The sequence below is a fragment of the Semicossyphus pulcher genome, unplaced genomic scaffold (assembly GCF_022749685.1).
Source record: "Semicossyphus pulcher isolate SPU_LCO1_2020_fin unplaced genomic scaffold, fSemPul1.0.p SCAF_25, whole genome shotgun sequence".
In the NCBI taxonomy this organism is placed as follows: Eukaryota; Metazoa; Chordata; class Actinopteri; order Labriformes; family Labridae; genus Semicossyphus; species Semicossyphus pulcher.
In genome coordinates, this window is record NW_027211699.1 from 7233148 (window position 1) to 7251270 (window position 18123).

Sequence of the window (18123 nt, forward strand, 5' to 3'; positions counted from 1 at the left end):
GTGTGTGTGTGTGTGTGTGCATTTTCCAGAGCAAGATTGGAAGTGGGTCTATTTCTTTTGCACTCACTGATGTGCCCCTGTGTGTGTAATTGAAATACCTGAGTTATTGACTCTCTCTCCCCTCCAAGTCAAATAACGGCTCCAGGAGTGTCGAGTGCACTCGTTTGGAGGCTCTGGGGCAGAGCAAGGCAAGACCAAGTCCTGTCAACCATGGACTACACACACACACACACACACACACAGAAACTTACACACTCACACACAAGCAATAGAGCCCTACTGGGGCTAATACGCTTACAGTAATGGGAACATGCAGGTGAAACTAGAGGCACAAACATACACGTTTATACAGACATAGAAATAGAGATTTTTTCTATCCCCATACCGATTCTGATACCGATACTTGAGTTCTGGCCGATAAACAGTACCCCTGCAATGCTAATGTGGTTATAAAATATACATTATATTGGTGGAAAAACACTGATTGCTGACATTTTGCAAGCTTAGACAAACATCACACACTCTGCTAGCATCACACTGTTGTTGTTTATTCCTGTCACATGATATTTTACCTGAAACCAGTTGAGTTTTGAGGGGTTGATTACGGCAGCTATTCCCAAACTTAAGAGTGCCCAATTTCAAATCAAAAAAAATTTCTGGGGCCACTAAAACCTTTAAATCTGAACACTTGGGAACAAGATGAAGTATTTCCAAATAGACTTTAATTTCATGTCTATTTCTATGTAAAAATGTGCAATGAAGTGCAAATTATATTCCACATACACATAGAAAATTGTTAGACAACAAAATAGGTCCAATGAATTGAAAAAATTCGAACTATTTAGGCCTATTTATTTATTTTAAAAACCTATAATCGCCCACTTGCAGTGCCTACGGTGGCCACCAGTGGGCCACGGACCACACTAGGAATTACTGGGTTCTGGCATTGGATCATTGCATTTACTGGCATACTTGCCGATACTAATACCTCATTTCAGAGGTCGGACTGGTATCAGTTATGGTATTGGTATTGGTATTGGTATTTGTATTGGAACAACGTGGTCTTTATATTTAAAGACCTCTAACAGGCTAACTGCAGTACCTAAAGTGGCCACCAGTGGGCCACAGAACACACTTTAGGAAACACTGGGTTCCAGTATTAGATCGGTGCATTCACTAGCATATTTGCCGCCACCTGATACCACTTTTAAGGCTGAATTGGAGGCCGATACAGCTACTGGTATCTGTTTAGGTATCGTTATTGGTATCAGTATTGGATTGACTCTACTAAGATAGGACGCAAACTGTCACACACACACTGAACAACACACAGATGTTGATACGTCTCTATCAACCCCCCACACATAGAGATAGGGTGACACAAGCTGCCCGAAAATATACAGACTATGTATTAATTCATTTATATTTAAAGACCTCTAACTGCCCACCTGCAGTACCTAAAGTGGCCACCAATGGACCACGGAACACACCTTAGGAAGCACTAGGTTCTGGGATTGGATCGGTACATTTACTTGCATACTTGCTGACACCTGATACCGCATTTTAGGCTGAATCGGAGGTCGACACTGCTACTGGTATCAGTTTTGGTATCGGTATCAGTGTCTGTATCGGGACAACTCTTTATTATGCCTTTTTTTGGGCCTTTTATGCCTTTATTTTAAGAGGGAGGACAGTGGATAGTGTCAGGGGGTAGAGAGAGTGGGGACGACAGTCAGCAAGGTGCCGAGGTTGGGAGTCCATCCTGGGGCCGCCACATCAAGGACTGTAGCCTCTATACGAGCTAAACCTACGAGCGACCTGTATGGGAACAACTCTACATAGAAAGATGCAAACTGTCACACACACACGCTGAATAACACACCGATGTCGATAAGTCTCAATCAACCCCGCACACACATACAGATTACGGCACACATACTTCCTGTCTCTCTATTCCTCTCTCTGCCAGCACCGGTCCTCTGTGGAGGAACAGCTCAGGCTTAGCCTCCTCTTGCCTAAATGGCTGGCTGACTGTCTCTCACACACACACACACACACACACACACACACACCTCCGTTTGCCCGCTCCTTCCCTGACTCCTGGCTCCCTGCCCCTTCTGCTCACTCGCTTCACGCAGGATCACAGCCGTCTGCCAGCCGGCCCTCTTCCTCTCCATTCATCCCATTGTCACCACATTGTCCTCGTCCTCTGTCCCGACGGACGCCTCAAATCTCGGCCAATCCTCGCTGCTTTTTCTACATCTCTATCTTTCATTCCTGCTCGCTTAATTCCTTTCTCTCATTTAGTTTCTGTGTTTTTCTCTTATCTGCTTTCTTTATGCCTTTATCTGCTCCTTTTCTATCTCTCTCCTCCATCTCTCTGCAGCCATTTATCCCGCTGTATTGTGTGCTGTAGTGTATTGTTGTTGTCTGTGTACAGTAGCCAGCGCTGACGTCAGCCGTGGATTCACACAGAGACGACAGCGGCGTATCAAAGCCTTGCTGGCCGGCTAACTGGCTCGCTGGCCTCTCTACCCCCTCTGGGAATTTTAATACTCACTAATCGATCACCTTGTGCCAACAGAGGTGATGATGCGGCCAGACCCTAATTGTTGTTGCTGTAAATGAAGAGAGCTATTTAGGAGCACTTAATTTTAGTCAAGGCTTCTTAACATTCAGTGATTTTCCTTCCAAATCTCACACCCTCCCTCTGTCCTTGCGTATGCACCCATCTTGCTCGTCTTTTAGCATGTGTTTTACTCAAAGGCTAATGAAAATCTGCAGACCTCTGGCACTCTGAATGAGCGCGTTGGACAGTACATTAAAACTGCTTTTAAAAGAAGAGCGATAGAGAGAGGAAGCCAGAGGAAATGGGGGCGAAACGGGGCGGCTGTATGGAGGATAAAGGGGGGAGTAGGAGTGCGTGAATGTAGAAATTCAATTATAACCGTGCCCTGGCAGTAATTCCACTTGTATAAATTGGACGGAAGAGATGGAGAGAGATGGGTGAAGGATGAGAGAGAAAGTTGAGGGAACAATGGATTCAAGCTAGCCAAGGAACATGAGTACAACATCTGTCAGAGTGTGGATCATTACTTCATTGCACTGTACGCAGCATGAGACGCACATGATTTGTATTTCACACAGCACGGGGCGATGATGACACGTTCCCAGCCTCACGGATGCAGCACATTACATCCATAATTTGAGAAAGCATTCGGGAAGTGTTTCACATTTGAGCATTGTGCCTCTCAACATGCCACCTCAATTGTCTATATTCACACAGCGGCCATTTTTCCCTTGGGAAGCTAAAATGCTGTTATAATGTTGTACTGCTTCCCAAATGATTAGCAACCGAAAAGTGAAAATCAGGAGGGACATCAGGCCATATTTAGAGATAAAACAGCATAATTAATAACTCATTCTCTAATGTTAGACAACAGCCAAACTTAGCATTCATTTGCTAGCTAACATTTACCTTTGATAGTGTTAAATAATATTAAAATAATATCCCTGTAATGTAAATGATTTACACCCTGCCTATCGTCTAGCCTTATCTCGCCGTAGATTGTTAACTAGGTAGACTACGCTACTACGTAGTTAGCAAGCTAAGGTGCTAAAGCTTAGAGAGCTAACAATACTTTAAGCTAGGTATTTATGCCTTTCCTTTTGTGTTGCGTAACACTATCAAATGTTAGCTAGGAAGTGGTTGAATGCTAACGTTAGCTGTTGTCTGACGGTAGCTAACGAGTTCTCAAATATATCTTGAAAAATTACCCTTACATCATACAATATGATAAAAGCATAAATTCCTAGCTAACGGTTGTTTTAGCTAACTAACGGCAATTTTAGCTAACTGTAATCTTTGCTAGGAATTGGTTGATTGCTAACTTGATATATGAAATATGGCTTCATGTCTTTCTGGATATCCATCATCTTTTCAGTTGATCATCAATTCAGAAGCAATGACATGCTAAAGATTTGTTAGATTCCCTCAGTTGTAGGATTTGTAAACCTGGCATGCAGCAGTACCACAGTATACTAGCATTTTAGCTTCCCACTCTGAGCATGGCATCCTAGGAAAATGGCTGCCATGTAAATATGGTGAATGGTATAGCCCTGATCTCATTAATGCAGAATGAAGGTAACGGAAAAACCAATGTGCGTCCCCTGGGAGGAGCAGGTTAGCCTTTGATGTTGGGTGAAGCACAGAAAGAGTCCTAAGAAACTGTAGAGATTTTTCACACCCTAGCCTACCTGCCTTCCTTCCTGTCCTGGCTGTCAGCTTCTTTTACTCCCATACACACGACTGTAACACACAACAACATCATTGTCTTTCATATAATGTGACACATTATTAGCATGACTATCATAGAACATAAACCCACCACTGTACATTGTGTGCACAGGAGTGGGGCTCTCAAACTGACTCACCCATGCACAGTAACAAGCTCATGTCGCAGAACTGCAGAGTCTCGTCTAGACTGGCGTTTTCTCACCTCCTCCTCTTCTTCTGTCCAGCTCAATATTCCATTTCAACTCGCAGGCTTGGGTACCAGTCTGTGAGTTTATTGGCGAGTCTGTCTCTGACTGTACTGCTGTTTGGTTTGCCGCACACTGTGTACGTTTCACATTTAGATTTAGCCTTTAAAAGAAGGGGGAATTAGTGAGTTAGTGAATGTTTAATGTGGTGTGTCCACTGTGGTAGTGTAGTGTATTTACTGTATAATATATCATAATTTAGGTTACATTGAAATTGTCTAATTCACAATATTCACACAGCCGCCATTTTCCTCTGATAGCATTCTCAGAGTGGGAAGCTAACATGCTGTAATGATTTTATACAGATGAGTATCAGGTACTAATCGGTAGGTTGGTTAATCGTTCAAATGTAGGAAATCTGTCAAACCCTTAATATTCAACCACTTACATACTGATCAGTATAACAAGAGGGAAAAATCAGAGGGGCATGAGGTCATATTTCAATGTAAAAGAACCAATTTGCTTACTCATTAGCTAGCTACCATCAGACACCAGCTAACGTTAGCATTAAACAACTTTCTAGCTAACATAACCAGTTAATAGTGTCATACAATGATAGTAACTTACTAGTATGATAGTAAGGCATACATTCCTAGCTAATGGTTATTTTAGCTAGAATACAGAAGTACCACATTATACTAGGTTGGATTAAGCAAGTCATAATTGAGGTGTAAAAACTCCAGAACCGCATACGCTAAAGTACTTTAAAAGGATTTATTTAATCGGTTAAAATCTGCTGGTAGCTTGATGTGACGTTTTGAGATGGTTCAGTTTTGACATGGTTAGATTTTGAGGGGCATGAGGTCATATTTCAATATAAAAGAACACATTTGCTGACTCATTAGCCACTGTCAGACAACAGCTAACGTTAGCATTAAACAACTTCCTAGCTAACATTACCAGTTGATAGTGTCATGCAATATGATAAAGCATCAATTCCTAGCTAACAGTTATTCAAGCTAGCTTACTTTAATTCTTTGCTAATTGTAATCTAAGCTAGGAATTGGTTGATTGCTAACGTGATTTGTTGTGACTTAGCTGTTGGTAATAAGTTGTTTTAACTTGAAACATGGCTTGATGTCTCTCTGGATATTCACAATCAATCAAACCAGAAGCAATGACATGCTAAAGATTTGTTAGATTCCCTCAGTTATAGGATTTGACAACCTGTTATACAGCTGTACCACATTATACTAGCATTTTAGCTTCCCAACCTGAGCATGATGTAAGAGGAAAATTGCCGCTGTGTGAATATGATGAATAAAACAAATAGATGACAATGATCAATGAAGATTAAGGACAGCAGCTTCGAGCCTCCAGAATTTGCTCCAGCCACCCTCGTGTACAAACTCATTAAAGGAGTCATAAAGGCAACTAATGAAAATCATGACCGCTATCATTACAAGCCCTCCGGTGTCCTCTCGCCTTTCCTATGTGAGCGAGAGAATAAAGGCAGCTAAATTAATGTCTGCTACAATAATGTTACAAAACCACCGCCGTCCTTTAAGTCGTATCTCTTCTCCTCTGTGTGTACAGCCAACTAAATTAAAGTTGAAGCCAATATAGTTACGTAAGCACTAACACTCTGCCTCTTTGTTCCTCTGTGTGCTTCTGTCATTTTCAGGATGACAACTCCATGTTCTTTCAGTTCGGCCCCTCCATCGAGCAGCAGGCGTCTGTCATGCTGAACATCATGGAGGAGTACGACTGGTACATCTTCTCCATCGTTACAACGTACTACCCGGGCTGGCAGGACTTTGTCACAAAGGTATGCGCACTCAGCAGAGGCGACATGTGACAGAATTAATCAGGAAGTAAAGGCAAGATGACGCAGGACAGAACATGTATCAGCTTCCGTCTTGCATTGTAATGTCACGACAAAACACTGCAGCCCTGTAGCAGGAAATCTAATGAATAAATAAACATATTGTTGCAGGAAAACTCATTTAGATGGGCTGGTAGATCTTCAGGTCTTTTATAACACTTAATTTCAGACTCAGACTCAGCAATAAAGAAATAAAACGCAAAGTGAAGATGTGTCCAGTTGCTTTAAATTCCAAAAAACTACAGCAAACCGATGCTTGTTCACAAACACAGACAGTAAATGAGATTTAATCCCGTCCTGCTTTAGAGGCTTTTTTTATTATTAACTTTTTATTAAATTTTTCACATTAAGATGCTTGTAGTCAAGGAGCCATAGAGACAGATTCATCATCAAACACGAAGTATTTACCAGTCGCCATTGCCTTGATTAAGACAAATAATTGCATGAAGTTAAAGGTAAATAATTTACACAGACAGACGATAGATAATGTGTAGATTTTACTTTCCATCAAAGAGACAGGCAATGAGGAAATCACAAGCCTCTACAGAGGATGCTCGCACTACTAATTACAGTTAAAGATCTTTCTTTGGGAGCAATATGCCTTATACAGGAAGGCTGGGATTCCCAGGCTAACTCACGATACGATACGATACATGGCCCACGATAATATCACGATACAGCAATTCTGCAATAATTGATATATTGCAAGACAATCATATAATGATATAGCACGATATCTGATTACTTGAAGAATACAAAATTCCCCAGTGCAGGATTGATGTATTTATTCACCACAATTTGGCTTCAGTCTTCGCAGAATTTGACATAAAGTGAGATAAAACAATGTCCCGCTGTCTTCTTCTTCTTCTTTTATCCTGCTGTCAATTCATTTTTGTTCACATTATAAGCGCCACTGCGAGGAGTCATGAAGTAGTGATGTGAGTCAAAATCGCAGGGTAATCTATTTAGACGATATATTGCTGTATCGATATTTAGTCCCTCCCTTATTATACACCTTTTTAAACTCATACTTTTTATTTTTCGCCCCTCTGTTTCTTCTATTAGAGGATTTTCCAAAATATATTACATCCCTTCATTATTTTTGATGTCCACTCCCGTCATCAACAACCTAACTTAATGTTGATTCAACATGGCCTGGTTTCTAAAATAAAATATGAACGTACCTTAACAGACCTGAAAATAACACACATGCAAACAAATGTTAAAGATGGACACATGCTACAAAGCTGAGCACAAGACTTTCAAATTAGACAATGGGCCTGTGGCCTTTATTTACACAGTAACGTACACTACAACACCACATTTTTAATTATGTTAATTAGGGGAACAACTAAGCAAAGCGTTCAGTAGAGCTCTAAACCTTTCTGAAAATCCTAATCCAGAAGATTTTCATCAATCATTTAAAATGCTGTCACAAAGATTCAGCAGTGGTTGTTATTGAAACAACATCCCCCTCATGCAGTTATGCAAGTTTCTATTGAACAAGTGTCACAAAATGATGAGCGACAGACCTCGTGTACAAGTTTGAATAAAATTATATAACTCAGATTGTGAAATAACAAAGTCTTTGAAAAATCTGTCGCGCTAGTTTGCCAATTACAGAAATGATGAGTGTTTAAGTGTTTGAGCTAAATATTGTGTTGATGAATAACAAAAAGTCTTGAGGAATTGTTGGAGAATTCCTGATAAATAAGCAAACAACAAATTTATGATCTTCTTCCTCTGTCCCGTCCAGATCCGCAGCACCATCGAGAACAGCTTTGTGGGCTGGGAACTGGAGGAAGTTTTACTACTTGACATGTCCGTAGACGACGGAGATTCAAAGATCCAAAACCAGCTGAAGAAGCTCCAGAGCCCCGTCATTCTTCTCTACTGCACAAAAGAAGAGGCCAACACCATCTTCGAGGTGGCGCACTCTGTGGGCATCACTGGCTACGGCTACACATGGATAGTGCCCTCGCTGGTGGCCGGAGACACTATTGGAGTGCCTGCAGAGTTCCCCACAGGTAGGAAATTCTGCTGCCATTGCAAGAGTACTTAAATACAAGTCTCAGAGGCCCACTTGTAAGATTTTCACGGTGTCACGGGTCCAGGAAGGTTGGATTAAGGAAGTCATAATTGAGGTGTAGAAACTCCAGAACTGCATACACTAACTACTTTAAAAGGATTAATTTAATCCGTTAAAATCTGCTGCTAGCTTGATGTGACGTTTGGAGATGGTTCAGTTTTGTGGTTCATACCTCAGTATTACTACTCTTCACAATGGCCAGCTTTTACTCGGCAAATTATGCACACTGGATTTCTCTCATACAATATTATAGTAATTCAAAGTCTACTCATCCTTGAGTGCATGTTTTTCTTTAAATGGCTACCTTAAAACCTGGGCTCTTGCTTCGGACAACAAGCTTGCTAATGCAGCTATAAACTATCTGGGTTAGGTTGCTTTTAATTGTTTTAAGGGTCCAAATTAAATTAAATTCAGACCAGAATCTACCTTCTTAACTTAACATGTAGCTAATTTAATAGTCAGAATTAGAAATTAAAGTTGGATTCTGTTTTTATCTGGCATACTCTCAGTGTGGAAAGATCTTTGCCTGCCTGAATTGAGCTTATTATTAAACTATTTCTTAGGACAATTACATTACAGGCAGCATTTGGTCTATGTTTATACAAGGTACATTAAAAAAGTACAGTTTTCTTTTCTTCATAGGTGGCCTAAGTTTGATTCCAATCCCCTATCCTTAAGCGGTTCATTTATTCTGCAGTGCTTCTGTCAACAGGGTGCTGCTAACAAACACCGCTAACAACAATCGTTAGCAAAAATGTAGCTAGCAATTTACCACTCTGACAACAATAACTAGATCATCACACACATTGAAAAGGAGTCTTACATTGTACAAGTTCAGAAGAACAACAAAGTGAGAGAAAAGATTCAGGGATGTCAGATTCACAGTGATATCTATCTAAAGTTTGCTAACGTTAGCTTACATCATAAGCGCTGAGTCATGGCGCTGTATCAGAAAACGTGTTTGTTTTTTAAACTCGTAATGGCTTTTTATTGCCTTAGAATGCCTCTTCTTATTGTAAGAGAAATAATGTGGTATTCTTATTATTTCAATAGAATTATTGTCTCACTTTAAAGATGGCAAAACCTTCTGATATCTCAAAATCATCCAATCAGCTAAATACGCTAGCTAGCTAGCTAATGAGGACTGTTACATTCAAGTGATACTTCTGGAAAAATCTAATGGTATCATATTTTGTTTTATCACTATCCATAGTTTGAAAATCTTTCACACTTATTAAAATATAATATATACATAATAACATTTTTGTTTCCTAACTGAGGTTGGAGTCAGAGGCTGCTTTGCTAACGGCTCTTTCAGCTAGCTTACAGCAGTTGTTTTGTGGTTGAGTTCTTGCCTTCATCACTTGTGGTGTTGTTAGCGTGCTGTACAGTAACCAGCACGTTCCTCCCTTTATAAATTAAAGAAAGCTCAATGTGAGAAAATGTTCATAAAAGGACAAAAATAAGTATGCTTATTCAAGAAGTGGTGATATCCACCTGCTGAGATGTTATCGTTCTCTCCCGGAGCAGAGAGAGCTTCATGCCTGTGAATTGTTTTCATTTTTAGTTTGCTATTTTGGGTTTTCCCTGCAATAAAAGAAACAAACTGACCTTTCCTAATGAGAAGTGAAGGGGCATTTCTCCCCCCACAACACCACTGGAGGTCATTCTAACCTTTGAAGGTCAAATGTGGAACCAAAGTGACGTCTACGTTGGTCTGCATTAACCACACAACCTGCTCACGCACACCTGTCAGACCGCCTCATGTTAAGCGGACTTTAAGTACACGGGGGAGGACAGAGCGTTTTAGAAAAGGCCAACTCTCTGTGGGAATCAAACCTTTAACTGTTGGTGAGCTCTCAGTCTGTTTTACTCTGTTTTGGATTTTAAAGCTCAGAGCCGGTCGTGTGTTTATGCTGGACGGATGAGGCAGATAATTTGTTACAGCGAGGGAGGAGATGTTATGTTTTGTTCTCAGCGGTTTCTGGGAAATGTTCTCCGGGCAGACCCAGAGCTTGTCGTACCGTACAAGCACCAAACTTTTTACCTCTGCTCCCTCATTGGCATCCATGAATGATTTAGTCCAAATGGGAGTGCGTTTGCGAGTCTGTTTGTGTGCTTGAAATATGTGATTGGTTCATGGTTTAATTTGCATAAGAAAATATCAGTAGTGTAATCAGATTGGTGGTTGTGTGTCTGTGCTTTTATGCGTTCCTCTTTTCATGGAGGCCTGGAGTGTTTAGTTATAACCCAGGGTGAACTAAACTACGATCCTGTGCGAGTGTTTGTGTCGGGTTGTCTGCTCTAAATGAGGGTTCCACTCTATAAACTTTGATATATCACCTAATCAGTTATGTAAATCACACAAGTGACTCACTCTTGATTTATGTTGCCACAGAGATAATCGTGACTGGCTGATGTACTGCCTGGATGATTACAAAATGGAGCTGATGGAGTGGCTGTGTTGATGGACACACACAAACCTCTTTTATTAATCATTGAATTGTCATGTGATTGATGATTCGGGACACAGTGATAGATGTTTTGCTAAATGTCATCCACTTATTTAAGGCTTGATGAAGGGGAAGAGTCCCATTCTGCAGTCCTACACATAAACTGTTTATCAGAATATGTTTATGTAAGATGTGATGTTATGTGTCAGAATGCATAGATATAATAGTGAGCATGCAGATGGCTGAGCTTCTGTTCGCAGCACTTCTGCAGGATGTGTGCTCGCCGATGCTGCTCTCTGCCAACAAGATGAACATGATGGAAAGGTTCAGAAATGACAAACTGTAACGCTGCACTGAGAGGAGCCTTAACTTCTTGATAAGTTTCTAAAGCATCTGTTAATTTAATAGTTATATGTCGTGTTTTGCAGATGCACCAATGTCCCGATCAGAGCATTTTCTAGCATGACAAAACAGGAAAAGCTGGACATATTTAGGCTGTTCCAAAAACGTCGTCTCTGACGCCGACCACACTCTGAGCGATGAATATAAATCATTACCATTAAACCTGAGATGCAGGGCTCCACATAAGGTCAGAATGAAGCGCTCTGTTGTTCACCAGTCAATCCTAAAATTAGATATGGAGCTTAATCCCAGATCTAAAGTACGTTGAAGGGCCGTGAGTGATTGTTTTGTAATGTCTGATCTCTATTTTCAGATTTTACACAGAAATGTCGACTCTGTCGGCAGGGACGTGGATTACGGGAAGTGTTCTGGTTTCCATTTGTAGTACGCTTGTAGTCCGAGTAATATTGACCAATCACATATCGGCAGGAAAAATAATCTTGACTGACATTGAAGTGATGTGGCGACCTTTTACACTGTCGAAGGGAGGGGGGTCAAGACTGGAGGGTATGCGCTAAAATTAGTAACATGAATGGGAAATAAGTTTAGTTTAGTTTATTCATTTCTTTGACAGGGGCCATGCACAACATGTTACAACCGGTGATAAAGCACCCAGAAGCAGAACACCAACTTGAGGTATTAGTCTTGTACTGAAGTTTTATTGCAGGAAAAGGGAGATGGAGATGAGGGAGGTTGTCCAGAAGTTTGCAGAGAGAAAGGTGATCTGGGAGAGGAGGCGAGGCGAGGTTGTGAGCGTGGCTGGTGGAGCGGGGCAAGGTGAGGAGTTGAGGATCCGACGAGCAGGCTGAGGCAGACGGGAAGGCAGACGGGGAGTACAGGCACAAAGAGAACTGGATGAGACGAGCAAGACACAGAGACACACAAACATCAGAGAAAGGCCTGATAGTTTTCTACCACAGTGGCGATGAGTGGCTGGAGAACCGGGGTCGATATACTTTTGAGTTAAAGACTCAAAGAAAAAAGCCAAAGAAACATCACTTCCTCACGGTCGGCCATGTTTTTTATTTACATTTGACGTTGTGCACCTGGAACGCTCTGAGTTAGGAAGTTGGAAATTTCTACTGGGATGTTCTGGAGTTCCCAGGTTCCCAGACAGGTAGATGAGCAGGGCAAGCAACCAAACACAACTCTTATTTGAATAAATATAGTATCCTTTTTGTCATTTCTCAGTCTTAGTATAAAAAAAGTGAGTCTTTCTGGCTTGTGAATCTCCTCAGTAAGGTTAAGCCAGTTCCTTTTCAGTCGATTCACTCGGTACAACACATATAGTATGGCATATCTGGGATATAAGGGGTGTGTACCTCGTTCCTCTCCTTCAGGGAACAGAAGTTATAGTCATAACATTTGGTTATCTTCTGTAGGTGGGTCTGTCTGCAAAACAAATTACTAGTGGTTGCTATTTTTTATTGAGTTCACGCCAATATTTAGAGCAACATGTAGAAAATATAGTCTCACACGTTTCCCCTTTTTCTCCATCTCTTTGATCTTATTCCTGAGGTTCATCCTCACCGTCAGAGCGCCTGTACTGTCAGTCGACCACACTGAAGGACGCCCTGGCCCAGCATGCGCCTGCTGCTCCGGGTGAATCCAGCAGTTCAGGGTTCAGCAGAGGGTGCATGCTAGCTGTGGGGTGAATTTGCTTACCAGGCACACTTAATCATTTGCACCATGTGTGATGAAGAGCCTCCAATTCTCCTGGGTAATTCCACTGATGCCTTCCTTAAGTGGCGCTCTGGGGAACCATCTCTCCTCCCTCTCTTCTTTCCCTTTCTTCCTTATTTCCTGCTGCTATCTGTCACTTCTCTTTGTTTTCCGTCTCTATTTCAGCCTCTTGTGAACTCTCTCCTCCCTTCTTTTTTTCTCTTTCTTTCGCCGCTCATTCTGTCCCTCTTTCCCCTCCTCATCTCTCTTTCTAATAGCTCTCCTGTCTCTATTCTTCCTGATCAGAGTTACCCACCGCTGCTGTTCAGACTGTGCCAACGTAACCGGCCCATCTGACATCACTGACGATAATAAGCTTTTTCCAAAAATACCCAGTGATACCGTAGTTCTGCTGGTACTCTCTCCATCAGTCTGCCTGCTTGTGGAGACTCTGCAGTCTTTGGGATCCTCTTTTGCGTGCGTATCTGTGACAGAAAGACAGACTTTTACAGTTTACAGGCCGGAAAAAGGCTGTACAGCTGCCACAGTGCTGCTCAGCTATAACATTTCCACTTGACATGTCTGTGTTGTGACATTCAAACATGTCCTGAGAGATGTAGGAACATACACGGAGCAGCTCCCGAGATGTAGAGAAGAATATACCTCACGGTGCATGCACACGCGCACACGCACACACGTCATCCCAGGAGAGGATCATTCCGATAAAATAATAAAAAGAAAAGTGTGCAGAAAGGAACAAGCGATGTGAGCGAGTGTGAGAATGTGTCAACAGTGTGTGACATCAGATGTGGTCCTGGAGGGCCCGAGCTGTCAGTGCTGAGGCCCCACGAGGGAGGCAGGTTGCCAGGCCGCCTGTCTATTTCTGCACGCTGACATGGTAGTGGACGGGCATGACATGTGGTCATACTCTGTCAGAGAGACACAGAGCGGCTGATGGACAGAGAGAGGGACAGATTAAAAGGCGGACAGGGAGACGGATAGGCAGATAAATTGACTTGAAGGAAGTGTGTGCTTCACTGAGAGCGCTGTGACCCAAACACAGAGCTGTCCAAACACACAGATCAAGACATTAAGACATTTTCAGGAGTCATAACCGCGCTTTCAGCTCAGAGTTCAGACAAGACGAAACGTTTTCCAGCTTAAATTGATCTTCCGGTGAATCCATACTAAAGTTTAACATCTTATCTTATCTTACAGCGGAAACAGGCGTTAAAAATGACTGTAGATAAAGTCATAACCAGCTAAAAATCTCCACACAGGAGCTGTAAAGTAGATGAATCGTGTATCTTTGTTTCATTATAAGGAGATTATAACTTACCTGATAGTCACCTGATGTCAGTGTTTGCTCCTCCTGCGTCCTGAGAGCCCTGAAAGGTGGTCTTATAGTAAGGAGTGATTTTGTTTGATGGTTAGATGACGGAGAGCAGGGGCGGATCCAGACTTTTTTGACTGGGGTGGCCCAACTGGGGCACTGAGTTGTGCAGGAGTGGCATGAAGTATGTCTGCACACAAACATACACACGAATTAATAGCATTTATTTACCCTTTCTATCTCCACTAATCACATCTACTTTGACTAATAACATTAAAGTTTCTAAAAGATGATATATTACTGTGTAGATTTTGTATCTTTAAAAAGTAGTTTTGAGTGGCAGCATATTAATCCTCTAAGCTTAATTCTTTGAGCGATGTCGGTCCAGAGTAACAATTCAAAGTACTAACAAAAGAAAATGTGCCACACTGAAATGCAAAGAAAGCTACCAGCAGCCTGTTGCAACACAGCCCAAACAGGTGATTTTATCATAAGTCCCGCCTCTCACAAGACAAATAGCCAATCATAGTTTAGGATTTGGGGGTGGCACCTGGGGTGGCCAACCAGATTTCAAGGGGGGCCCTGGCCACCCCTCTGGATCCACCTGGCTGAGAGCAACAGTTTTCTGACCAAATCGCAGATAAATCAGTTTAAATCCTGTGTTTAGAGTTTATATTCAATAAATTATGTTTCAATTATTGCAGCAGATATGTCTTTATAAAGTGTTTTAGCAACTCCCCACCTTACCTTTAAAGCTTAAGCAGAACACATTTCTGTTTAAGTGCATCACACATGCACTGTGCACTGATACTGATTGAGATTCTCAGTAAACTTGGATTTTATACTGAAGAAAAGAAAAGCATCCTTCTTATCTATCTTTTCTTATTTATTTATTTTTAATTTTTTTCAGACTGTATTCACTGACTTGCTATTTTGTCTTGGTACTCCTGTAACACCCGAATTTCCCCCCTGGGGATCAATAAAGGATCATCTTATTTTATCTTAAATATAGCGGACAGTTGGGGTTTCTCCCTAACAGATTTTATAAGCTGGAGCTAGCTAGCATAAGAAAATTGTAATGATAAAACCAAGCAGCAACCCTCCGGCCTGAAAAATGTAGCCAATGTGAGGCGGCAAAAACTGCAGTTCCTCAAGTAGCCACTAGAGGCCGGCTCCAGAAGTGAGTCAACCTCCTACCTGAGAGCTCAATGATTGGTCTTTAAATGAGAGATGAACAGTGTGCACGAGGCTCAGCGCTGGGCAGCAGGCTCTGCCTGTCATCAATTAAAGGTGACTACTTGTCATGAGTTAATCATATTATCAATAACAGCAGTTTAATATCAATGAAGCTCATTATCAAAATGTCAGCAGTGGTTTAATGGATGTTCAGCATAATGGCCTAAGTTTTATAGTTAATTGACTCCTCTCGTAGCGTTTCTCTTTTTGTCCTGGTTTTATGGTAATTTAATAATAAGGCATGAATTGATCAAGAAGCATATTGATAAGATGAGTCAGGTCCTTTAGGGTCCAGTCAGGTAGATCAGAGTCATTTGGGTGGGAGTTTCTGTCAATCAAAGCAGGAGGAACATTGTCAGCCAGCCTTACCTGCAGGAATAAAGGAAAAAAATTGTGTTTTTTGGGGCCTTTTTCTGCCTTAATTTATTTAGAGCGAGAGGACAGTTTGATAGTGTCGCAAACAGAGGAAGAGAGTGGGGGTGACACTCTGCAAACGCCCGAGGGTGGAGTCAAACATTGGACGCGCGATTTAATGGCTGAGTTACGCCGCCGTCCCTGTTGGGTTTATAGTTGTTGGTTTTTTGTAATATCGCGTATGATTTCTGCCTCCTTTTTTAAACAAACGTGATGTTTCTCAGCCTTTTTATTGACGCACAGAGCAGGTTCAGACATCCTTACCGAGAAAAAATGACAGTATCTTAAAGTTTGCTCGCTCGCTTCATTGCATCGCTTTCAGTTAGAAAACGGTTGAAGCAGGCGCCCAAGCTGCTGCAGAGCTTAAACTCTGGGAAATAGAAGGCTGCTGTAGGCTGTTACAGGCAAAAACAGACAGTCGCATTTCGTCTCCACCCCTGAAGAGGACCGGCGTCTGTGTTTGACCCGTCTTTTAAAAAGTCCTTCTTTGCAGTGACGGTTGCTTCTCCGTCGTCCATCCATGGACAGGAGGAGCTCCATTTCTAACACGGTGACTGTATCATCATGCTGTTCTGATATGTAACAACAGGTGGAGCATCATGTATATGAGTGCATATAGGTAATCCACCGGTGATGAGGAGCAGGTGTGTGTATGCGGAGGCATTGTTTCTTGTCATCGTCAGTGTGTCGTGCCCGGTTGGTTTAGCTTGCTTGAATCTCAGCGCTGTGGCTTATTTAGATATATATCGGTGTGTTTAAAAGTTGCTTCAATGATTAATGTTGGGTTATTATTTCAATAAGCTCATTCTGATATTGGAATATTCAAATACTGATTTTTGCCATCGATTACCATGGCAACGATTGAAGCCTTGTAGCATTCGAAGCATTGGGCTCAGCCCTACAAACATGAGAATAAAAGCATATTTTTTAAACACCGAACTTCCTCTGTCAATGTTAATTTTGAAATTTATATTGAAACAAGATCAAACATTCAGTTATGTATGCCCATTATCAAAGACTAATTCAGTGCTAACAGACAAAGCTAGCAGCAGAAGCTCCTCGGCAGCTGATACTCTGCGACGGTACGACCTGCAGCAGTTCAGCCATCAGCGCCGCTCAGGTGTGCGGCGTGTCCCGAGCGTCCCGGAGACAGAAGGACAGATAAGCAGCCGTACAGACGGTGCAAAGGCCAACAAACAGAGACAGACAGAGCTTTAGACAGACAGATGGACAAACACAGCGAGGTGATAGACGCTTAGTCAGGCAGGATTGGAGTGCTGTTCATCTGCGGTGAGTCATCACGTCGTGTGTGCTCTGTCTCTTGGAGTGTGTTCAAAACATATACACTCTGCGTTATCCCTGTGTCCTCACTTTAGTCCTCTCCATCTGCCTGTCTCTCTTTTGTCTCTTTATAACAGTTCAACTCTTTCACTTTTTAGCTCATGAATCCTCCCCTCCTTTATTCTCTATTTATAATCCACTCTGCCCTCTTCTATCACACCATCTTTCCACACCTCCTCTGATCTCTCTCTCCTGTCCTCTTCCTGTGTCCGCCCAGGTCTGCTCTCCGTCTCCTACGACGAGTGGGATTACGGCCTCGATGCCCGCGTTCGGGATGCCGTGGCGATCATCACGATGGCGACCTCCACCATGATGATGGACCGTGGGCCTCACACGCTGCTGAAATCTGAGTGCCACGGAGCTCCGGACAAGAAGACTCCAATCTCAGGCAACCCCAACGAAGTGCTCAGGTGGGTGAAGACGCTGGCTGGAGTGGATGGTTTACTGTGTATATTTATAGCGCTCTGCAAGGTGATTAAAAAGGCCAAAGTGGATTATTTTCACATTACAATGGCTTTTTATTTAGCTTAATTATTCGGTGGGAGAAAAAGTTTGACATTTTGACTTATTCCCCCTTTTTCTGTGCAGAAATAGTATCAAGTTTAAAACCCCGAACAAAGGGAACCAAAGGCAGACTGTAAGATGAATTTATCAAACAAAAAGACCAAAACAAAAGGCTCATGGTAACAGAGCTCACGGGTAGAAAAAAGGTAACAAACAAATACCCAAATATAATCTGCCAAGGTCCAGAAGACGGTGAAAACACGAGGATTAACACACGGGCGACATCCACACCGCAAACAAGGTTAGAAGACGTACTGGCACA

The 18123-nt window shown here is 42.1% G+C and overlaps 1 protein-coding gene across 3 annotated transcripts in view; it reads left to right on the forward strand.

The window, feature by feature from the left end:
• LOC138604410 (glutamate receptor ionotropic, NMDA 2B-like) overlaps nucleotides 1–18123 on the forward strand; it is a 153871-nt gene that overhangs the window by 80129 nt on the left and 55619 nt on the right. For all 3 annotated transcript variants that reach the window (XM_069676337.1, XM_069676341.1, XM_069676340.1), the window contains exons 5-7: nucleotides 6167–6310; nucleotides 8124–8394; nucleotides 17515–17707. In XM_069676337.1, the coding sequence (XP_069532438.1) occupies nucleotides 6167–6310; nucleotides 8124–8394; nucleotides 17515–17707 (608 nt within the window). The remainder of the gene's footprint in view (nucleotides 1–6166; nucleotides 6311–8123; nucleotides 8395–17514; nucleotides 17708–18123) is intronic.